Raw genomic sequence first — 25,558 nt, 5'->3', positions numbered from 1 at the left:
CTACTAACAGCGGTTTTTCTTCCTTTGCTGTGAGGAATATTAGTCTCAGTTAAAAGTTGGCGAGACTTTTCAATAAGTTTTTTGCTTGCTTTATAGGCAATAGATGGGTTCTTTCTTTTTAAAGATATTTTTCTTTGTTTCTCTCCCATCAGAGGTCATTTTGTTAAATAAATTATTCATAGAGGAATCAATCATAGATTGTACTGTATGTAAGGTCAAGGGAGGTGATTTAGATTGAGTTTCAGACATTGTTTATAATGTTTTATCAAAAAACAATGTGAGGTAAAATTTAAATATTAAATTGGTTGATTATCAAATCTCCCTTATAAGAAAAATTTTATGTATAAAACTTGAAAAATATATATAGTTGAAAGAGTCTGGCAAAACAGACTATTAAGGGGGTAAACAAAATATTTTCTGAGGTAAAAACTGTTTGATTCAATTAGTTAGCTAAAACGATTAATACAGAATTTATAATAAATACAACTGTAATGTATTATAAATGCCAGAAGATGACAACATAAGCTGAGGAGAAAACACTCAATGTTAAAAATGTCAGAAATGTCAGGACCGAGTGGAAAAGACACAAAGTTACCACTCGGTTAACAGCAGAGATACAGCTGACAGGAGGCAGGGTTATTACGTCAGCGGTAATGGGCGGGAAGGGGACGGCCCACAAAATGGCGATCGGACTGAGAGGAGAAAAAACATGCAGGAGGGTGGAAAACACTTTGCGAACAACGGAGCAGCAAGGCGGAACAAAATGTCAGTAGGTGACAAAAGATAAAGGTACAATAGAGTCACAAAACTTAAAATATGAAAAGTCAAAACCGGAAGAAAAATACATATATTGGGATAAACAAAGGAGTTATAAAACGAAATAAACAGTAAACAGAAACAATGTTAAAGGGGATAAAAAATATATATATAGACAATAATGATAACGTTTTTATTATTATTACTACTTATCTGAGTGAGCAGCAAAAAGAAAGAGGAAGTATGTTAATTGGGTGCTCTGTTTATAGTCTATGCTCTGCGCTGATTGGCTGTTTTTTCTCACTATAATAAGTCTATGTTATGTTCTTATTATGTGTATGTTATATTATCTTATATATTTTGTTCTTTAAAAGGCTGCATTGAGTAGTAAAGAAAGAGTAATGCATAAAAATAGGAGTCTCTGGTCTTGTAATAAAATCATAGCAAGAAGGCAAATGAAAATGTCATTTTTAACAACAGTGACGCATTTGACCATAGAATTACATTTTTAAAGGTAACTTGAACACTTAAATAAAAGCGTAAATAAGTTTTATTATGAGGGTACTCTATGTTAAAGGGACAGTAAACACTCTGATATTTTTGCTTGTTAATAGTTCCTCAAATTAATATTTTTTTAGTAGCTGTTAAACAAATAAATAAAAATAAACATATGTCACTTATGAGATATCTTTTCTGAAAAGGGGAAGAAGAAAAGAGGCACATAGAGCTGGAGCCAGTAGCTCATCAAATAGTGGCTTGAGTGACAGATGACAATGCAGAGAGTGCTGACTTCAGTGTGGATTGATTATGCGCTCTTAGAAGCCACGATGAAAGATGGAGCACTACCCGCAGACCCCAAGCATGAGAAAACCGTGTTAGCAGAGTCCCTCATCAAAGCCCCCCGGAGGCCTCATTATTAGCTCAGTCACATCTCCTTTCCTTAGGGTGTAACTGACTGTCTGAAGGATGCTGTTATCTGCATATGTACTGCCCATCAGAGTTGCAAGCAGGAAGGGGAGCGAAGCACATATACATTCATACAGTGGCACTTGCTTGTAGCTTCATTTGTTCTGAAATGGTTTCTGATTTCACAAGTCACAAGACAGTTGTATGGCCATAAGGTCACACGTAGCAGTACTGGTGCTAGCTGCTGGTGCACAAAAAGCACAAGATACAATGCAAAGGCAGCATTACTATCTAAAACCTCCATTAAAGGGACATGCAAACCAAAAAATGTTACTTTGGGATTCAGATAAACATACAATTTTAAACAACTTTCTAATGTACTTATTTTATCTAATTTCCTTAGTTCTCTTGGTATCCTTTGTTGAAACTTTGTTCCCAGGACATACTTGAAAACGAGAGAAATCTCAATGTATTTTTCCTGTTAAAAGATTTTATAAATAAATAAAAATATAAAGTCATACTTAGGTAGGCTCAGGAGCTGTGAGCTACCTTCTGATTGGCAGCTGCACATATATGTATTTTGTCATTGGCTTACTGATGTGCTTTGCTAGCTCCCAGTAGTTTATTGCTGTTCTTTGAGCAAAGGATACTAAGAGAATGAAGCATATTTTTTTAATAGATGTAAATTGGAAAGTTGTTGAAAGAAAATAATTGGGTTTCATGTCCCTTTAACTATTATCATGCCTGCTTGCTCAGCCAGGGAGAGAATACCAGAATGTTTGTAAGGTACTGGAGCTGCCTCTCCCATACAAAGTAAAACAAAAAAAAACATTAACACCATGCGCAAAGTTTTATTTGAAAATTAGGGTTTGTTTAATTTGATTAATTGCTTTTAACTCCATCATACCTTTGTAATGACTTATCTTTTCTGTACCTCTGTCTATGTTATATCGAAGCAAGATTAGCAGAATGGATAATCTAGGAAATTAGTGTTTTGTGACACAGTATTAACTACAGACACCACTGCAGTTTGTTAACACCGTGACTTAATTTAGCCCACCTCACTTTTTAGCACATATGGGGAATGTGTGTCAGAAGCTCAGCTAGGCAAGAGCTATAGGAAGCAGCATGTGTTTACTTTAGTAAATGTCACTTTAGTTTTGGTGCATAGCCTGGCTGGAAAGCTTGGTACAGCGGCAACAGTTAGACAGGATATTCAGGTCAACAGTGTTTATAACAGATAGGCTAGTATACAGGTACAAAGTTCGTTAACTCAATTGTTCATACAACCTGTCTCTGGAGCTGATCTACTGAGAGCGGGTCGGGTGTTGCAGCCTGGCGGTAGCTGATGACGTCAGCTGGCTTACCAGATGGTGTGTAACGCAGCGGTCTGTAGTAACTGCGGTTTGAGAGATCCGATAATGAAATCCACCTTGTGAAGCTGCACAGATGTAGGCTGGAGAGTGCACAAGAATGTACCTATGTCAGGAACGAAATCTCTGTAGGAAGATTCAGAAGGTACGGCTTTAGCGGCTAGAGGAATCCGTAGTGGTGCTGGGAGCACGTTAGCTACAAAATAATCTAGCAAAGATGGGAAGTGAGGGTGGTGCCTAAATAGCAAGCAGGAGGAAATGTAACGAAATGTAACATTAAAGAAACAGTACAAGGTGAATGTACATGACACCTTTTTCTAAAATGTAGAGAAACCGTGGCTTATTTCTATGCCTTCTTTAACCTAAACCCCTCAAAAATATGCATGATTTGAAAAGACATTACGAGATTAAAAGGAAACATCAAATAAAATGAATAAAAATATGTTTCTGACTTGTAGCACGCTAAAAGTGATCCCCCCATATGATATGTATAAAGAGTAAATCAACATAGAGCTAGCTGATGAGCTGTTGTTTGTTTCTGGTAGAGCTCTTCTCTCTTTCTATGCAAATTAATGTGACCCTAGGGAGGTCTCCCTATGGGTGAGGGGGGAAACCAGCCGTGGACTCCTTGCCCAGTGTGCTTAGAGTAATGTGGCTGCACCTCACTGACGAGGCTCATAGGAGGCCGAAACAATCATCTTGGGTTGTCATGTTCCTTGTTCAGAGGAGAATTGCCTAGTATTTCGGGGCTGGACTGACTTTGCTTTGCGGGATCAGACTGATATAACATAAAACTAGCTAATGAGCTGTTGTTCGTTCCTGGTAGAGCGCTTCTCTCTTTGTATGCAAATTAATATGACCCTAGGGAGGTCTCCCTATGGGTGATGGGGGAAACTAGATGTGGACTCCTTGCTCAGTGTGCTTAGAGGAATGTGGCTGCACCTTACTGACGAGGCCCATAGGAGGCCAAAACAATCGTCTTGGATTGTCATGCTCCTTGTTTAGAGGAGAATTGTCTGGTATTTCGGGGCTGGACTGACCTTACTTGGCGGGATCAGACTGATATACTACAGGAAAGTTTTCCTCTGTGAAAAGCACACTGGTCTAAAAGAGGCTACTCCTGGGTGGTAAATCGCCATAAAACTAGCTAATGAGCTGTTGTTCGTTCCTGGTAGGGCGCTTCTCTCTTTGTATGCAAATTAATATGACCCTAGGGAGGTCTCCCTATGGGTGATGGGGGAAACTAGATGTGGACTCCTTGCTCAGTGTGCTTAGAGGAATGTGGCTGCACCTTACTGACGAGGCCCATAGGAGGCCAAAACAATCGTCTTGGATTGTCATGCTCCTTGTTTAGAGGAGAATTGTCTGGTATTTCGGGGCTGGACTGACCTTACTTGGCGGGATCAGACTGATATACTACAGGAAAGTTTTCCTCTGTGAAAAGCACACTGGTCTAAAAGAGGCTGCTCATGGATGGTAAATCACCATAGAACTAGCTGATGAGCTGTTGTTCGTTCCTGGTAGAGCGCTTCTCTCTTTGTATGCAAATATATATACAGGGAGTGCAGAATTATTAGGCAAGTTGTATTTTTGAGGATTAATTTTATTATTGAACAACAACCATGTTCTCAATGAACCCAAAAAACTCATTAATATCAAAGCTGAATATTTTTGGAAGTAGTTTTTAGTTTGTTTTTAGTTTTAGTTATTTTAGGGGGATATCTGTGTGTGCAGGTGACTATTACTGTGCATAATTATTAGGCAACTTAACAAAAAACAAATATATACCCATTTCAATTATTTATTTTTACCAGTGAAACCAATATAACATCTCAACATTCACAAATATACATTTCTGACATTCAAAAACAAAACAAAAACAAATCAGTGACCAATATAGCCACCTTTCTTTGCAAGGACACTCAAAAGCCTGCCATCCATGGATTCTGTCAGTGTTTTGATCTGTTCACCATCAACATTGCGTGCAGCAGCAACCACAGCCTCCCAGACACTGTTCAGAGAGGTGTATTGTTTTCCCTCCTTGTAAATCTCACATTTGATGATGGACCACAGGTTCTCAATGGGGTTCATATCAGGTGAACAAGGAGGCCATGTCATTAGATTTTCTTCTTTTATACCCTTTCTTGCCAGCCACGCTGTGGAGTACTTGGACGCGTGTGATGGAGCATTGTCCTGCATGAAAATCATGTTTTTCTTGAAGGATGCAGACTTCTTCCTGTACCACTGCTTGAAGAAGGTGTCTTCCAGAGACTGGCAGTAGGACTGGGAGTTGAGCTTGACTCCATCCTCAACCTGAAAAGGCCCCACAAGCTCATCTTTGATGATACCAGCCCAAACCAGTACTCCACCTCCACCTTGCTGGCGTCTGAGTCGGACTGGAGCTCTCTGCCCTTTACCAATCCAGCCACGGGTCCATCCATCTGGCCCATCAAGACTCACTCTCATTTCATCAGTCCATAAAACCTTAGAAAAATCAGTCTTGAGATATTTCTTGGCCCAGTCTTGACATTTCAGCTTGTGTGTCTTGTTCAGTGGTGGTCGTCTTTCAGCCTTTCTTACCTTGGCCATGTCTCTGAGTATTGCACACCTTGTGCTTTTGGGCACTCCAGTGATGTTGCAGCTCTGAAATATGGCCAAACTGGTGGCAAGTGGCATCTTGGCAGCTGCACGCTTGACTTTTCTCAGTTCATGGGCAGTTATTTTGCGCCTTGGTTTTTCCACACGCTTCTTGCGACCCTGTTGACTATTTTGAATGAAACGCTTGATTGTTCGATAATCACGCTTCAGAAGCTTTGCAATTTTAAGAGTGCTGCATCCCTCTGCAAGATATCTCACTATTTTTTACTTTTCTGAGCCTGTCAAGTCCTTCTTTTGACCCATTTTGCCAAAGGAAAGGAAGTTGCCTAATAATTATGCACACCTGATATAGGGTGTTGATGTCATTAGACCACACCCCTTCTCATTACAGAGATGCACATCACCTAATATGCTTAATTGGTAGTAGGCTTTCGAGCCTATACAGCTTGGAGTAAGACAACATGCATAAAGAGGATGATGTGGTCAAAATACTCATTTGCCTAATAATTCTGCACTCCCTGTATATATATATATATATATATATATATATATATATATATATATATATATATATATATATATATATATATAAAATCAGGGCTCAAAATTTAAATTCACAAGCTACTAGCCAGGCTAAAATGTTACTTGCCACTGATCCCACCTATCACCTGCCCACACCACACCCATGGCCCCACCCCCTTTTTGCATATGTTTAGACATTGGGAAACACCTTATTTTAAACCATATCAAACTCGGTCAATTTGTTATAATTATTAAAAATATATATATTTGCTGTCTATTTGACAGTGTATAATTGTTGATTTAACATTCACACACTATCTATTCTACTTACCAATGGCTAGTGGGCAAGTGGAAATTTTGAGGATTGTATGTACAGTATATATATATATATATATATATATATATATATATATATATATATATATATATATATATATATATATATATATATATATATATATGAGATAAGGAAGGCACTCACTGGTCTTTCTAATCAAGTAATAATTTTAATCAAGCGTGACGTTTCGAGCACACACTCCCCTTCCTCAGACAAAAAAAAAATAAAAAGGAAGGGGAGTGTGTCCCCAAAACGTCACGCTTGATTAAAATTATTACTTGATTAGAAAGACCAGTGAGTGCCTTCCTTATCTCTTATACTTATCCGCTGGCACCCGGGCATGTATGGATTTTGAAAGTGGGAGTGCTCTCTATCGCTATATATATATATATATATGTAAAATAGAAATGGCTGCAGCACTCCAAGTTGTTTTTTATAACATTTTTATTACAAGCAGTGAAATACAGGCGACGTTTCGGGCCTCTGCCCTTTCTCAAGCCAAGTGATTAGTACATAACCCAACTCCACCTTTTATAGGCAGTCCATGTGACACAACACAGGTGTAGATAATTACAATTGTGATAATACATATTCTTACAACAGAATAAAAATAATCAATAAACAGTGATTTTGTTTTATAATCATAACTATGCATTTTTTATATACAAAAAACTTGTGATTTTCAATTTATGTAATTCTTTACACACCTTCTTATTTTTAAATATTTAGTGTTACTGTGAGGAAAATATAAAGTGACCTTAACAGTTCATTATCTTGTCTGTGAATTATGTGAGATAATTTCATGTTAGTGATTTTTCATTACCATTTATTTATACTATTAAGAAATTTTTTTATTTTATTAAAAACAGTAATCAAACTAACAACTAAATTCTAATCTTGCAAGATATGTTTTATCTCTGATGGATGTTAAACAGGGGAATGCATACACTCTAATATTATTTACTATATGTAAACCATAACAACAACATTCAAAATAAGATCCTTATATTTTTACAAACAACCTATTTTTTTATTATGTTATTCAGCACATCTCTTTTTTCAAGTTGTTCTCTTTTCTTTATGTGAATCTTGATCTAAATCATAGAAAGAAAGTTTACAGTAAATTATCATAATCATTACAGAAACAAAAACAGGTTATAGTCTTTATTTAAACCTTTAGGGTGCATACTTTCTAGTCTATTGATCCAAATAACCTCTCTCTGCTGTAGTTTTTTAACCCTATCCTGTCCCCTTCTCTGTATTGGAACATGTTCAAGGATTTGAAACCTTAACTGATTAACATTATGGTTTTTCTCTTTAAAGTGTGCAGATACAGGTAAATCTGAAATGGCCTTACGTATGGTGTATTTGTGTTGTGTGAGTCTGTCTTTCATTTTTTGGGTAGTTTCCCCTATGTATATTAGCCCACAGGGACATTTTAGAGAATATATGACATGATCCGTTTGACAAGTAAACAAACCATTAATCCTATATTTTTTACCCGTGTATGGGTGGACAACCTCACTGCCTTTAATCACACAGCTACAATGTGAACAATTATAACAGGGAAAAGTGCCTTTCTTTTTTGAAAATAACATTCTTGTCTTACTACTACCTATGTCAGTTTTGATTAAATAATCCTTTAAGTTTTTAGGTCTTTTGTATGATAGCAATGGAAAAGATTGAAATTCCTTTATATCCTGATAATTATTTTTTAAAATATGCCAATGTTTTTTGACAATACCAGATATCTGCTTACTATTGACATTGTATGTGCTTACAAATGGAATTCTCTCCATCTGTTTGGTTTTCAATGTTTTTTGTAAGAGTTGATTACGAGGGATTTGATTGACCTTTTTTAGTTCATCATCTAATATTTTTATCGGGTAACCCCTTTGTTTAAATTTTTGTCCCATTTCAAGTAACCTTCTATTGCATACATCTTCATCACTCACTATTCGTTTAACACGAATGTATTGTGATTTCGGTAGAGATTTAATTGTATTTTCTGGATGACAACTTGTATATGATAGAAACGTATTTTTATCAGTTTTTTTAACAAAAAGATCAGTTTTAAACTTATTTTCTTCTATTGCTACAGTCACATCCAAAAAATCAATGCATTTTCTATCATACTGCATAGTAAATTCAATATTAGCCGGGTTTGAATTAATTTGTTTTAGAAACGCCTCAAGAGTATCTTCATTGCCTAACCATATCATAAATACATCGTCTATATAGCGCCACCATACGCAAGCATGCTGTTTAAACAGTTCACTAGAATAGATGAAATCATCTTCAAATGTGCCCATATATATGCCTGCGTATGGTGGCGCCATATTAGCACCCATAGCGGTGCCTCTCTTTTGCCGGTAGTACATGTCACCAAATAGAAAATAATTGTTGTTCAATACAAATGCCAATAATTCAATTATAAAATTAATTTGTGAACCTGTATATATTTGTTCCTTAACCAAGTATTGTTTCACTGATTGTACACCCCCTACATGGGGAATACTTGTATATAGATTCTTAACGTCTAAGGTGACTAGAATAGGGTTTTCTTGGCCATTTAGTTTAATCTCATTTAGCCTATTGAGGAATTCGGTAGAATCCTCCTAATAAGATGATAGTTTGGACACTATTGGTTTAAGTATTCTATCTAGAAAAGTGGCTATATTTGACAAGACTGAATCAACGCTTGCCACAATGGGGCGTCCCGGTGGGTTAATGAGGGACTTGTGGATTTTAGGAAGTATATATATCAGGGGAGTGATACATTCTTTCTTTAGCAAATATTGACTTAGTTTCTGGTCAATGATACCTTTATCTAGGGCATTTTGGACAATAACTTTCAATTCATTTTGTATTGTTTTTAATGGATTATTTTCAAGCTTTTCATCTACCTCGGTGTCCCTTAATTGATTGTTTATTTCTTCTATGTATTTTGTTTTATCCATGATTATAATTGCCCCGCCCTTATCCGCTTTTTTAATAATTATATCAGGGTTATTTATAATTTTATTAAGGGATCGTTTCTCCTCAACTGTTAAATTGTACTTCATTTGTATCCCCTTATGTACTCTGATGTTGTATTTAAGTTTTTCTATATCCTTATTTACCAATGTAATATACGTTTCAATAGGATGATAATTTGTAGGCGGAATAAAGCTAGACTTAGCAGTTAAATCAAAATCTGAGAATTTCAAACAATCAACATTATCAGTATTTACATTTACAGCGTTATACGGTATTCTAGAAAAGTGAGCTTTAAGACGCAATTGTCTAAAGAATCTATATAGCTCAATGTCCAAGTCCATACAATTAATGGTGTTACTCGGGCAAAAGCCCAAACCTTTATTGAGTAAATTCAATTCCCCTTCGGTGAACGGTACCTGTGATATGTTGATCACTAAATCATTTACCGTTTCACCCGACGTCCTCTCGGTGGCCGACTTGCGTTGCCTCTGGTATTTTCGGCCGCCCCTCCGCCTCCGTCTTGGCCCGGTACCTGTAGGGAAAAAGAAGTTCTCTGATGTGGAGGCTGCAGCTATTGCCACTCTTGTAAGAGGCCCACGGGACTTCCTGGCTATCCCAGATACAGACCTATGTTCTAAACAGTGGGAACGTGAAAAAAAGAAAGAGGTGAATTGGGAATTACATTCCTCTACTCTTGCTGAATATTACAAGTTGCGCCGAATCCCAAGAGGCCTGAGAGTGTCATTAAGACCGACACTCTTTATGGAAGACAAAGAATACTGCTCAACCTTTGAAAAGATTCTTAACAAGTGTTCCTTTGATCTTATGATTCTGACGATACAACGTATACAAAAAGAGATACAAACGAATCAACAAAAGATACAAGCTTTGGAGGTCAGTTTACAAGAAAAATTATCCACCACTGATTTCAATACCTTAAAGGCTGACTTGGATACAAAATTGGATGAATTTAGAAAAGGCAATGAAGAAAAGAAAAGAATCAAGTTCTCTAGAGATGCGGACGATTACCTGTATGGTCACGTGTACAGATGGGAATCCCGCGAGACACGAATGCCCAGAAGTGACGTCAGACGCCAGAGTCGTCGAGGAAGAGAACGCCAAACACGATCGGAGGCTAGCGATTCATCACGAAACAACTCAGTGGGGACTATCTCCCAGTTCCAGTCTCCCTCTCCCTCTTCTTTTTCCCTACAGGTACCGGGCCAAGACGGAGGCGGAGGGGCGGCCGAAAATACCAGAGGCAACGCAAGTCGGCCACCGAGAGGACGTCGGGTGAAACGGTAAATGATTTAGTGATCAACATATCACAGGTACCGTTCACCGAAGGGGAATTGAATTTACTCAATAAAGGTTTGGGCTTTTGCCCGAGTAACACCATTAATTGTATGGACTTGGACATTGAGCTATATAGATTCTTTAGACAATTGCGTCTTAAAGCTCACTTTTCTAGAATACCGTATAACGCTGTAAATGTAAATACTGATAATGTTGATTGTTTGAAATTCTCAGATTTTGATTTAACTGCTAAGTCTAGCTTTATTCCGCCTACAAATTATCATCCTATTGAAACGTATATTACATTGGTAAATAAGGATATAGAAAAACTTAAATACAACATCAGAGTACATAAGGGGATACAAATGAAGTACAATTTAACAGTTGAGGAGAAACGATCCCTTAATAAAATTATAAATAACCCTGATATAATTATTAAAAAAGCGGATAAGGGCGGGGCAATTATAATCATGGATAAAACAAAATACATAGAAGAAATAAACAATCAATTAAGGGACACCGAGGTATATGAAAAGCTTGAAAATAATCCATTAAAAACAATACAAAATGAATTGAAAGTTATTGTCCAAAATGCCCTAGATAAAGGTATCATTGACCAGAAACTAAGTCAATATTTGCTAAAGAAAGAATGTATCACTCCCCTGATATATATACTTCCTAAAATCCACAAGTCCCTCATTAACCCACCGGGACGCCCCATTGTGGCAAGCGTTGATTCAGTCTTGTCAAATATAGCCACTTTTCTAGATAGAATACTTAAACCAATAGTGTCCAAACTATCATCTTATTTGGAGGATTCTACCGAATTCCTCAATAGGCTAAATGAGATTAAACTAAATGGCCAAGAAAACCCTATTCTAGTCACCTTAGACGTTAAGAATCTATATACAAGTATTCCCCATGTAGGGGGTGTACAATCAGTGAAACAATACTTGGTTAAGGAACAAATATATACAGGTTCACAAATTAATTTTATAATTGAATTATTGGCATTTGTATTGAACAACAATTATTTTCTATTTGGTGACATGTACTACCGGCAAAAGAGAGGCACCGCTATGGGTGCTAATATGGCGCCACCATACGCAGGCATATATATGGGCACATTTGAAGATGATTTCATCTATTCTAGTGAACTGTTTAAACAGCATGCTTGCGTATGGTGGCGCTATATAGACGATGTATTTATGATATGGTTAGGCAATGAAGATACTCTTGAGGCGTTTCTAAAACAAATTAATTCAAACCCGGCTAATATTGAATTTACTATGCAGTATGATAGAAAATGCATTGATTTTTTGGATGTGACTGTAGCAATAGAAGAAAATAAGTTTAAAACTGATCTTTTTGTTAAAAAAACTGATAAAAATACGTTTCTATCATATACAAGTTGTCATCCAGAAAATACAATTAAATCTCTACCGAAATCACAATACATTCGTGTTAAACGAATAGTGAGTGATGAAGATGTATGCAATAGAAGGTTACTTGAAATGGGACAAAAATTTAAACAAAGGGGTTACCCGATAAAAATATTAGATGATGAACTAAAAAAGGTCAATCAAATCCCTCGTAATCAACTCTTACAAAAAACATTGAAAACCAAACAGATGGAGAGAATTCCATTTGTAAGCACATACAATGTCAATAGTAAGCAGATATCTGGTATTGTCAAAAAACATTGGCATATTTTAAAAAATAATTATCAGGATATAAAGGAATTTCAATCTTTTCCATTGCTATCATACAAAAGACCTAAAAACTTAAAGGATTATTTAATCAAAACTGACATAGGTAGTAGTAAGACAAGAATGTTATTTTCAAAAAAGAAAGGCACTTTTCCCTGTTATAATTGTTCACATTGTAGCTGTGTGATTAAAGGCAGTGAGGTTGTCCACCCATACACGGGTAAAAAATATAGGATTAATGGTTTGTTTACTTGTCAAACGGATCATGTCATATATTCTCTAAAATGTCCCTGTGGGCTAATATACATAGGGGAAACTACCCAAAAAATGAAAGACAGACTCACACAACACAAATACACCATACGTAAGGCCATTTCAGATTTACCTGTATCTGCACACTTTAAAGAGAAAAACCATAATGTTAATCAGTTAAGGTTTCAAATCCTTGAACATGTTCCAATACAGAGAAGGGGACAGGATAGGGTTAAAAAACTACAGCAGAGATAGGTTATTTGGATCAATAGACTAGAAAGTATGCACCCTAAAGGTTTAAATAAAGACTATAACCTGTTTTTGTTTCTGTAATGATTATGATAATTTACTGTAAACTTTCTTTCTATGATTTAGATCAAGATTCACATAAAGAAAAGAGAACAACTTGAAAAAAGAGATGTGCTGAATAACATAATAAAAAAATAGGTTGTTTGTAAAAATATAAGGATCTTATTTTGAATGTTGTTGTTATGGTTTACATATAGTAAATAATATTAGAGTGTATGCATTCCCCTGTTTAACATCCATCAGAGATAAAACATATCTTGCAAGATTAGAATTTAGTTGTTAGTTTGATTACTGTTTTTAATAAAATAAAAAAATTTCTTAATAGTATAAATAAATGGTAATGAAAAATCACTAACATGAAATTATCTCACATAATTCACAGACAAGATAATGAACTGTTAAGGTCACTTTATATTTTCCTCACAGTAACACTAAATATTTAAAAATAAGAAGGTGTGTAAAGAATTACATAAATTGAAAATCACAAGTTTTTTGTATATAAAAAATGCATAGTTATGATTATAAAACAAAATCACTGTTTATTGATTATTTTTATTCTGTTGTAAGAATATGTATTATCACAATTGTAATTATCTACACCTGTGTTGTGTCACATGGACTGCCTATAAAAGGTGGAGTTGGGTTATGTACTAATCACTTGGCTTGAGAAAGGGCAGAGGCCCGAAACGTCGCCTGTATTTCACTGCTTGTAATAAAAATGTTATAAAAAACAACTTGGAGTGCTGCAGCCATTTCTATTTTACATATTAATACCTGTCAAGGTGAGACAGCGGCTGCTTGCACCCTTATCGAGGACAGAATTGGTGCTGGACGTTAACTTGTTTATATATATATATATATATATATATATATATATATATATATATATATATATAAATACACATAGATCGTTTGGGGTTGCTCTGTTTCTTGTTTTCAGAGAGGAATTGCCTGCTATTTCGGTGCTGGACTGACCTTAATAGGTGAGATCAGACTGATATACTACAGAAAAGTTCTAATTTGTTAAAAGAGTTACTGGGCTAAAAAGAGGCTGCACCCAGGTGGTAAATCGCCATAGAACAGGCTAACAATTTATTGAGCTAGTTGTTTGTTTCTGAAAGTGCGCTTTTTCTATGGCCCTGATATTCAAAACTTCTCTGCATAGGTGAGATATTCTAAAATGATCATCCAGCAGTGCAAGATCCCTATTGAAATTTTCAGAAGGCAGATTTTGCTTTAATTTACTCCAATGTGCGTTCCCAGCATTTCTGTATGTAAAGGAGAGACAAGCCCAGTGCAATATAGCACTGGATGACATGACAGTTCTGCTTCATTTACACTTTGTGTTTTCTATTTTATATCAATTTACACTTCAGATTAAATTTTATTACATTTAAACTTTGCACTTGCTATTTTGCATTTTATTTTGCATTCAGCAGTTTATTTACGATTGTGATTTTTCAAATTCTGATTATGCCTTTACAGTTTCTGTATAACTTTAACAAATTAGGCTCATACTCTGTATATATATATATATATATATATATATATATATATATATATATATATATATATATATATATATATATATATATATATGTGCATCTTTTATAAATTAGATTGCACTTTGCATGTCTTTTATTTAAATTAAAACTGAAAATATATATGTGCATCTTTTATAAATTGGATTGCACTTTGCATGTCTTTTATTTAAATTAAAACTGAAAATCTGTCAGCTTCAGTTTCCCAGAGAGTGAAATTATTTCTATGTGCCAGAAAATCAAACATTGTCTAGTTTGGAGAAAGAATATAGTGCTGACTTCACAGGACAGAACTCACTGAATTTTTTAAGAAAAGGGAAAGAACCTGGAAATCCCAGAGAGATGAGAGATGTCTTTCATACAGCTAGATTATGAGTTATGCGCGCTATAGGGAAATTAACGAATTCAACAGAATTTGCTTTATTTAACCAGGGGTCAAGTCGAGCGGGAATGCATGGGAACAAAGTTCCTGCACTATTTTTGCAGGAGGAACTAAGTTCCCTCTGGACAAACAGAAACACTTCAGTAAACACTGCTGCTGCTGGTGGGAGTAGCTGGAGCACATTCTGGTTAGAGGGATAGTGGGATCCTCTAGTAAGGGGCAGTAACACTTCCTACAATACACTAAATGTAAGCCTGTCAATGATCCTGATGTGTTATTACCCCACAATGTGTGTAACACATAGCAAACAAGAAAGGTACTGCTAAAATCGTAATACTTTATTTCTCAGACATTAAAAATGGCTCACATGATAAAGTTAAAAGTTACACAGACATGCCAGACTGGTATGGTGTTACATTTCTGTGTGGCTTGCTCTGGGGTTATTTAGCTCCCCTCATCAGAAATATGACAATTGCACCTTAAGTGGGCGAGACTCTGTGACAGAGGAGGATTCTCAGGCCCAAAGGAAACTATTAAACCCTTCATTGGATTTAATTTGCTTTCATTAACCAAAGTGTATAGATTATATACATATAACTATAGTGTGTGTATATATTAAACAATATTAATTGTGTGGGGGTGGATGTCTTAGTGAGTTCCCACACTTTTTTTTGTAGGACTTGACCCTGTATTTAACCCCCTATAGCGCAGCCATTACAAGTTTTGAAACAGCCGGCTTGTGCGTGCGATATGGTTGCATTGCGCTCCATACCGCACACAATTCAAGCTCTTTTTTGACGTGCTCGTGCACGCTTCTCCCATAGACAACAATGGTGAGAGCGGGTCAGAAAAAAGCCTAAAACCTAACACCATCGCCACCACCTACCTACAGTTATTAACCCCTAATCTGATGCTCCCGATATCGCCGCCACCTAAATAAAGTTATTAACCCCTAATCTGCCACTCCTGATATCGCCGCCACTATATTAAAGTTATTAACCCCTATTCCACCACACACCAACATCACCGCCACTATATTAAAGTTATTAACCCCTATTCTGCCGCTCCCCGACATCGCCACCACTAAATAAAGGTATTAACCCCTAAACCTCTAGCCTCCCACATCACTACCACTAAATAAACCTATTAACCCCTAAACGGCCAGCCCCCCACATTGCAACAACCTAAATTAAACTATATTAACCCCTAACCCTAACGTAACCCTAACCCTAACACTCCCTAACTTTAACATAATTAAAATAGAGCTAAACTAAAGTTGCAATTATTAACTAAATACCTATTTAAAACTAAATACAAACTTACCTGTGAAATAAAACCTAAGCTAGCTACAATATAACTAATAGTTATATTGTAGCTAGTTTAGGTTTTATTTTTATTTCACAGGTAAGTTTGTATTTATTTTAACTAGGTAGACTATTTAGTAAATAGTTATTAACTATTTACTAACTACCTAGTTAAAATAAATACAAACTTACCTGTGAAATAAAACCTAAGCTGCCTTACACTAAAACCTAACATTACAAAAAATAAAAAACACTAAAATAACAAAAAAATAAAAAACCTACCTTTACAAAAAATAACAAACGAAATTATACAAAAAATTTAAAATTATTCCTATTCTAATACCCTTAAAAAAAACCACCCCAAAATAAAAAAACCTAATTTATAATAAACTACCAAGGGCCCTTAAAAGGGCATTTTGGGGGCCCTTAAAATGGCCTTTTGTAGGGCATTGACTTAAACTTAACAGCCCTTTTGCTACAAAACAAAAAAACCCTATAACAGTATACAAACCCCCCAAACCCACAAAATAAAAATAAAGTAAAACCTAATCTACCCATTGCCCTGGGCATTTGTATGGGCACTGCCCTTAAAAGGGCATTTAGCTCTTTTGCTGCCCAAGCCCTAATCTAAAAATAAAAACCCACCCCAAAACGAAAAAAATATACATTACACAAAATAGCAAACAAATTATTAAAAATAATAAAAAGTATTCCTATTCTAATCATCATTTTAAAAAAATAAAAAACACCCCAAAATAAAAAAAACTAATCAAGAATAAACTACCAATAGCCCTAAAAAGGGCCTCTTGTAGGGCATTGCCCTAAGTTAAAGAGCTCTTTTACCTGATTTTTTTTTACAAAGACCCACTAACATTACAAACCCCCAGCCCCCCCCAAACCCACAAAATAAAAAAAACTATCAAAAAAACCTAATCTACCCATTGCCCTAAAAAAGGGCATTTGTATGGGCATTGTCCTTAAATGGGCATTTAGCTCTTTTGCTGCCCAATCCCTAATCTAAAAAAAAACCCACCCAAAAAACCCTTAAAAAAACTAACACTAAGCCCAGACGATCCACTTACAGTTTTTGAAGTCCCGCTTGCACGATCTTCATCCAGGCGGCGAGAAGTCTTCATCCAGACGGCCTCTTCTATCTTCATCCAAGTGGCAAAGTGCTCATCCAGGCGGTGGGAAGTCTTCACCCAGGTGGCCTTTTCTATCTTCATCCAGGCAGCATCTTCTATCTTGATCCCGGCGGCGCGGAGAAAGTCCACCCTGAAGACATCCAGTTCAGAACATCCTCTTCATGCGGTCGCCGCCACACACTGAATCTTCAATGCAAGGGAGCCGTTTCAAAATGGTGTCCCTTGCATTCCTATTGGCTGAAAAATTTGGATCAAATAGAATGAGAGCTCCTTAAATCCTATTGGCTGATTTGAACAGCCAACAGGATTTTAGCAGCTCTAATTCCTATTGGCTGATTCAAAATTTTCAGCCAATAGGAATGCAAGGGACGCCATTTTGAAATGGCTCTCTTGCATTGAAGATTCAGTGTATGGCGTCGACCGTATGAAGTGGATGCTCCACGCCGGATGTCTTCAGGATGGATCAAGATAGAAGATGCCACCTGGATGAAGATAGAAGAGGCCACCTGGATGAAGACTTCTAGCTGCCTGGATGAGGACTTTGCCGCCTAGATGAAGATAGAAGAGGCCACCTGGATGAAGACTTCTTGCAGCCTGGATGAAGATCGTTCAAGCGAGACTTAAAAACTGTAAGTGGATCGTCGGGGGTTAGTGTTAGGTTTTTTTAAGGGTTTTTTGGTGGGTTTTTTTTAGATTAGGGTTTGGGCAGCAAAATAGCTAAATGTCCTTTTAAGGGCAATGCCCATACAAATGCCCTTTTCAGGGCAATGGGTAGATTAGGTTCTTTTAAATTTAGGTTTTTTATTTTGGGTGGTTGGTTAGGTGGTGGGTTTTACTGTTGGAGGAGTTATTTTGGGTGGGATTTTTTATTTTTATAGGGCTACTAGATTAGGTGTAATTCTTTTTTATTTTGGATAATTTCGTTTGTTATTTTTCGTAATTTAGTGTTTGTTATTTTTTGTAATTTAGTCTTTTTTATTTTTGTAATTAGATACTTTGTAATTTTTAGCGTAGTGTTAGGATTTTTTTAATGTGTAGTTTAGTTTTATTTAATTGGTAGTTAGTTTAATTTAGTTTAATAATTATATTATTTTAATTGTTAGTTTAAACTTAGCTTTTTTAATTTGATAGGTAAGTTTTAATTTAATTTAAGATAGGGAAATTGTAATTTTAATATAAAGTTAGGGGGGCAGTAGGTTTAGGGGTTACTAGTTTAATTTAGTTTATTGCAATGTGGGGGGCTTGCAGTTTAGGGGTTAATAGGTTTATTATAGTGGTGGATGTGTAGGGCTTAATAACTTTAGTACAGTGGGGGTGATGTGGGCGGTCAGAATATTAGGGGTTAATAATATTTAAATAGTGTTTGCGATGCTGGAGGGCGGCGGTTTAGGGGTTAATAAATTTATTATAGTGGTGACAATGTCATGGAGCAGCGGAATAGGGGTTAAAAATTGTTTTTAGTGGCGGCGATGTTGGGAGTGGCAGATTAGGGGTTAATAAGTTTAATATAGTATTTGCGATGTGGGAGGGCCTCGGTTTAGGGGTTAATAGGTAGTTTATGGGTGTTTAGTGTACTTTGTAACAGTTTAGTTATGAGTTTTATGTTACAGTTTTGTAGCGTAAAACTCATAACTACTGCTTTTAGATTGCGGAACGGATCGTGTCGGTATAGGCTGGAACACAAGCTTTTTAGCCTCACCGCAAAACTTGTTGCGGTACAGGCTAAAAGGCTTGCGGAACAGCTATACCGACAAGACTTGTAATGGCTGCGGTGCTATTTTAACGCTGAAAAGGCTATTTTTTCAGCGTTAAAACACAAACGCACAACTCGTAATCTAGGTGATAGAAAGCAATGAAGCTCTCTTGGATACAAAATTTCATATGGGAGAGAAAATTAACTAGAAAACCCCTGGGGCTGATTTAAATGCTCTGTTTGCATCAATTCCAAATTAAACAGAAATGTTTTCATTACATTTGTCTATATTTTAGTATACAGGTATACCTCACTTTACAGCGCTTCACTTTACAGCGCTTCGCTAATACAGCGCTTTGTGGAGCTGAAGTTTAACCTCCAAGGATTTTGAAACAATGCTGTAATCTTTGTGAGATTGCGAGAAAAGTGACTGGCACCATTTTGTTATGCTTAGTTCACTCTGTTTACAGCATTACAGTGCAATCTTTGTAAGTGTTATAGTCTGGCAAGTTTTACTACAGTATTTGTCACTATTTTACAGGTACAGTATTTATTGAATACTTATTGAATACTGTGCTGTGCTAGTGTTAAACTAAACTTAGTGCTATTGCACCCCTAATCTATGTTAGTTCAAACATGTTTTCAAGATTTTAAACACTGGCAAGTGAAAAGAAAGCTAAAAATGCCTTGTTTCACTTTAAGGCTGTTTTCACTTTACAGTGAGGCTCCGGTCCCTAACCCGCTGTATAAGCGGGGTACACCTGTATATTACTTCTCAGTTAGCTGGCAAGACAAATCAGTGAGACCAGCTTGTTTAAAATGCTTAGAAAATTTCACAAGACTGGTGAGAGATCTTTAGATATACACTCAGAACTCCCCTGATTAGCCCAGGGAATTGCCCTATCCCTCCCACTTTCTGAAACTGCCAATTTAGAATGGAGAAAATACAAAATGCAATGTAATTTTATACAAAGTATGATCTAACACAGAAAATTTCAAAGCATAAACAGAATGTGTAAATTAACTAACTGCTAGATCAGAATTTAAATTTATTAAATTACAAATGAGAAAGGGCCCCCTCGAAGCCATCGTCCGACGCCATGACCTCAACATCGTCTCCTACGCCAATGACACCCAGTTAATCATCTCACTCACCCGAGATCCCACCACCACCAAAAAGAACGTCCACACAAAGGCCTGGCAGCAGTCACCACCTGGATGAATGAAAACCTGCTCAAACTGAACACAGACAAAACCGAAGTCTTCCTCCTCGGACCCAATAAATCCGCATGGGATGACTCCTGGTGGCCCACAGCCCTCGGTCACCCTCCAACCCCAACCGACCACGCACAAAATCTAGGCTTCATCCTGGACTCATCACTCTCCATGAACCGACAAATCAATGCCATCACCTCAACATGCCTTCACATCCTCCACCTGCTACGAAAAATCTTCAAGTGGATCGCTACCGAAACCAGGAAAACAGTCACCCATCCCTTGTCAGCAGCCGGTTGGACTACAGCAATGCACTCTATGCCGGCTCTACCATCAAACTCCAAAAGAGACTCCAGCCAGAACACCTCAGCCATACTCATCCTCGACATCCCTCTGCAATGCCACATCACTGAACACCTAAGGAACCTTCACTGGCTCCCCATCAACAAGAGAATCACCTTCAAGCTCCTTACCCACGTGTTCAAGGCCCTACACAACATCGGACCCGAATACATAAATCACCGCGTAAATTTCTACACCCCCGCCAGACAACTATGATCGGCCAACCAAGCACTCACAGTCATCCCCTGCATCAGCAAATCCACAGTGGGCAGAAGATCCTTCTCATATAGCAGCAAAGACATGGAACACCCTCCTGCTGCACCTCAGACAATCCACCTCCCTTACAAAGTTTAGAAAGGACCTCAAAACCTGGCTCTTCGACTGAACGCCCATCCCCTCCTCCTATCTGCTTTCCCTTAGCGCCTTGAGACCTTTACGGGTGATTAGTTTGCGCTCTATAAGTACCCAATAGATAGATAGATAGAATTCAATAATACTGAAAGGATCCAATCTGAAATGTATAGTAATATAAAATGCAATGCACAAAGTGTAACAAAACTCTCATATCATGCAGTGCTATATTGCACTGGGCTTGTCTCTACTTCACATACATAAATGAGATAGATCTCGCCGTGCTGGAGAGTTCCGCCTGTTTTCCTGCAAAAATGCAATGAGTTCAGCCTTTGTGAAGTCTGAACTACATTTATCTCCAAGCTGGAGAACCTTTAAATATTATGATCTTTGTTTGTGAGTGTAATACCAGCTTAATAACTTGTTTACTTGTTCTATGGAGATTTAATAATAAAGCTTTCTAGGTGACAAGCATAATTGTGCTAAAAGAAGCTGCACCCAGGTGGTAAATCGCGATAGAACAAGTTAACAAGTTATTGAGCTGATGTTCGTTCCTGAGAGTGTGCTTCTCTTTATGTTTGTATGTTATATACATATATATATATATATATATTCTTCAACAAACTACAAGAGGAGAACAAGGACCATCAAAATTTCCTAAGGCCCTGTATAGATAGGGAATCAAGCACTCTTTTTTATAAAAATAGCTCAAAAGTGTAGCTAAATTAAACAAATGGAATGAATCTCTGACCAGTACAATCACAGAGAACAAAAAATAATGTATTAATAGTACAGAAAGAAGTAAATCCTAACTGTCCAAACATAGCAATAGGCCAGTTGTGCGCTGGCCTCGGGTATATGTTAGCAACACAAAGTAAAGTATGTTGAACAAACAATATAGTACATGTGGCCAATTAAAACCCTGAAGATGTGCACATCATAATCATAATATTGGCAAAAATACAATCAATACCCTTTTTTGTTTTTATATATATATATATATATATATATATATATATATATATATATATATATATATATATATATATATATAATACACAAGTTTAGTATGAGTCAAAAGTGCCAACACAATCATGCACAAAAATGTTAAAATTTACTTTTTTCTTTAAAGGGACAGTCAACACCAGAATTTTTGTCGTTTTATAAGACAGATAATGCCCTAATTACCCATTCCCCAGTTTTGCATCACCAACCCAGTTATAATAATACACATTTTACCTCTGTAATTACCTTGTATCTAAGTCTCTGCAGACTGCCTCTTATTTCAGTTTTTTTACTGTCTTGCATTTCAGCCAATCACTGCTCACTCCTCGGTAAATTCACGTGCATGAGCTCAATGTTATCTTTATAAAACACATGAACTAACGCCCTCTAGTGGTGAAAAACTGTCAAAAATGCATTTAGATTAGAGGCGGCCTTCAAGGTCTAAGAAATTAGCATATGAACCTCCTAGGTTTAGCTTTCAACTAAGAATACCAAGAGAACAAAGCAAATTTGGTGATAAAAGTAAATTGGAAAGTTGTTTAAAATTCAATGCCCTATTTGAATCATGAAAGGTTTTTCTGTACTTGATTGTCCCTTTAACCCTTTGAGTGCTAACGATGGCTCTGAGCCGTCACAAATTTTCCCAGTCAGATGCTGACGATGGCTCAGAGCCGTCGCTAGCACTCAACCACCTTGAGGGCAATCTGGGTGCTCCCATCGACTCCAAATCCAGCGATCAGGCCTGTATAATGATAGGTATCGCCGGGGCTTCACATTTTGCGTGATGACTTCACGCGCAATGGGCCTGACGTTTATTGAAAATTTACAATGGACAGTATAGGGAAATGGGGCATGCTGCTTAGAAGCCTGTATCTCAGGCATCTAAGCAGCTACATACCCCCAAGACTGTTGGAAAGTTAATCGCTTAACCTTTCCAACGGTATAAGTCTTGGGGATCTGGAAAAAAAGTAAAAAAAAAATATATTTAAAAAAAATAAAAAAAAACTCAAATCCAGCTTAGCACCCAGGTGGGAAATTGCTTAGCACTCAAAGGGTTAACTAGCAAACATTAGTGTACCTGTTAGTGCACCTGTTTGGAGGGGCATAGTATAGGAAGAGCTTAGCTGCCCCACCAACTCAAAACTTTACCAGATGCCACTGTGTTTTTGTATAACAAGCTTCATTGTTTGTAGTAACATAACTTGACAATATGCTTTTGTTATTTATTTGGTCCCTTTTCCTATACATTAAGAATGTAAATCAAGAGTTTTCCCAATTCTGATAACTTGGAGGACACGGGGCAGACTTCATAAGCCTATCCCTGCCACGTATGCCTCCCTAATTGGCTTCAGCTGAGATTATCAGATAAGGAACTTGCAGCAAACATTCAAAACATTTTCAAACTCACCCACTATGTTAATTTATCTCATGTCTGCAGAAAAAAAATATTGTGATTAAGTCATTTACTATGCCTTTAATGTACTTTCCCTATATGCAACATTGGGACTTCATAGACTGGAATGTGTGAATATACCATAACCTGGGCAGCGTTTTTAAAGGGACGGTCAACACCAGAATTTTTGTTGTTTAAAAAGAAAGATAATCCCTTTATTACCCATTCCCCAGTTTTGTACAACCAACACAGTTATATTAATATACTTTTTACCTCTGTAATTATCTTGTATCTAAGCTTCTGCTGACTGCCCCCTTATTTCAGTTCTTTTGACAGACATGCAGTTTAGCCAATCAGTGCTCAGTCCTAGGTCACTTTACGTGCATTAGCTCAATGTTATCTATATGAAACATGTGAACTAATGCCCTCTAGTGGTTAAAATGTATTCAGATTAGAGGCAGTCTTCAAGATCTAAGAAATTAGCATATGAACTTCCTAGTTTTAGCTTTCAACTAAGAATACCAAGAGAACAAAGCAAATTTGGTGATAAAAGTAAATTGGGAAGTTGTTTAAAATTGCATGCCCTATTTAAATCATGAAAGTTTTTTTTGGACTTGACTGTCCCTTTAAAATTAAAGTTAAAGCACCCTCACAGATAAAGCTTACGGTAATTGTTAGAACCCAAATACTAGAGGTGCCATGAAGAGACATTTAGCCTTATCATCTCTTAACTAAAAGTTGTAACATGAGTGACTACCAGGCGTGTTTGTCCTTGTCATGAGATGTGTACTCAGCTAAGAGTGCTACGATGGTCACTTGATTTGCACCCAGTCCAGTCTACTAGTGCAGTCCATTGCCAACCACATATACACACAAAAATGATTTCTAAATGTCAGATGTGTGATTGATCCATTTTAATAGTGTGTGCTCCAAAACCATAGAGATATGTGTGTATGTCTTTTATAGGGATTTAAATAGAGGCATTAATGGTATAGTGGATATGTGTGTTTGTTTGGTTATTGATTTGTGTGTATTGATTTGTGGTAATTTGTATGTGTGTATGTGTGAAGTCTTTTATACTTAAATTTCATTGAAATAACTAGCTTGTTCTATAGTGATTTACCAATAAAGCTTTCTCTATGACAAACATAATTGTGCTAAAAGAAGCTGTACCCAGGTGCATAACCAAGTGAAGAACTCCACTAGTTGAGCAGAGGTTTAGTGCAGCATTGGATTAGGGCTCAAGCAATGGCCGACATGAGTTTATCAGTGTGCTCCCAGACCCATACAAGTCTATTATGTGAGGGATTGAGATGTTAGCTCCAGACTGTCAATCAATCTAACGTGTAAAAGCACAGAAATAGTAGCGCTATTGATTTAGCTTGAGCAATGTCAACACATAACAGGGCTAATATTTTTGCTCTACACTTGAAGTCTGGCTCTATATTTCTACATTTATGTCCCTGCCTGTCGAGCGGTGATAGCTCATTCTTTTTCTTAGTGGGGGCTAATTTCATTGAAGGAATCATATTGCACTCTAAGCAATTCATTAAATTAAACTTTGCTTTATGTTTTTAATATGGGTTTACTTGTTATTTTTATAGGGGCTTAAGAATCAAACTCAACTGAAACTGAACATTGTGAGTTGTCCTCCTGTCACCACTGTCCTCATCAAAAGACCGGATCTGAAATACCAGTTGGGATTCAGTGTGCAAAATGGGATTGTAAGTAACATGAGCATTTTGTGTATGCTAATCATGTACTGATTTAAAGTAATACAATACATACATAAATAGAATCTTAAAGTGCAGATTTGTTGCTGTTATATTTGTATCAATATGATTTTTAGAAACATGATAATAGGAGGTTGAATTATTTTAATGTAATCCACAGCCCTTTCTTATACAAAACCACTTATATACTGTATACTGTGTGTATGTGTGCATATATATGTGTATGTATGTGTTAGTGTGTATATATGTGTGTCTGTATATATGTATGCGTGTGTATGTGTATGTATGTATATGTATATGTATATATGTGTGTGTGCATGTGTGTGTATGTATGTATGCGTGTGTATGTATATATATATATATGTGTGTGTGTATGTGTGTGTGTATATATCTGTGAACGTATGTGTGTGTGTGTGT

General features: G+C 36.6%; 1 protein-coding gene across 1 annotated transcript in view; it reads left to right on the top strand.

The window, feature by feature from the left end:
- Window positions 1–25,558, top strand: part of APBA2 (amyloid beta precursor protein binding family A member 2) — an 821,823-nt gene that overhangs the window by 647,523 nt on the left and 148,742 nt on the right. The window contains exon 12 of the mRNA XM_053717552.1: window positions 25,013–25,132. Coding sequence (XP_053573527.1) covers window positions 25,013–25,132 — 120 coding nt within the window. The remainder of the gene's footprint in view (window positions 1–25,012; window positions 25,133–25,558) is intronic.

The sequence above is a fragment of the Bombina bombina genome, chromosome 6 (genome assembly GCF_027579735.1).
Source record: "Bombina bombina isolate aBomBom1 chromosome 6, aBomBom1.pri, whole genome shotgun sequence".
NCBI lineage: Eukaryota > Metazoa > Chordata > Amphibia > Anura > Bombinatoridae > Bombina > Bombina bombina.
Note: the sequence above shows the minus strand (reverse complement) of the source record. Positions and strands in the feature narration are given on the sequence as shown.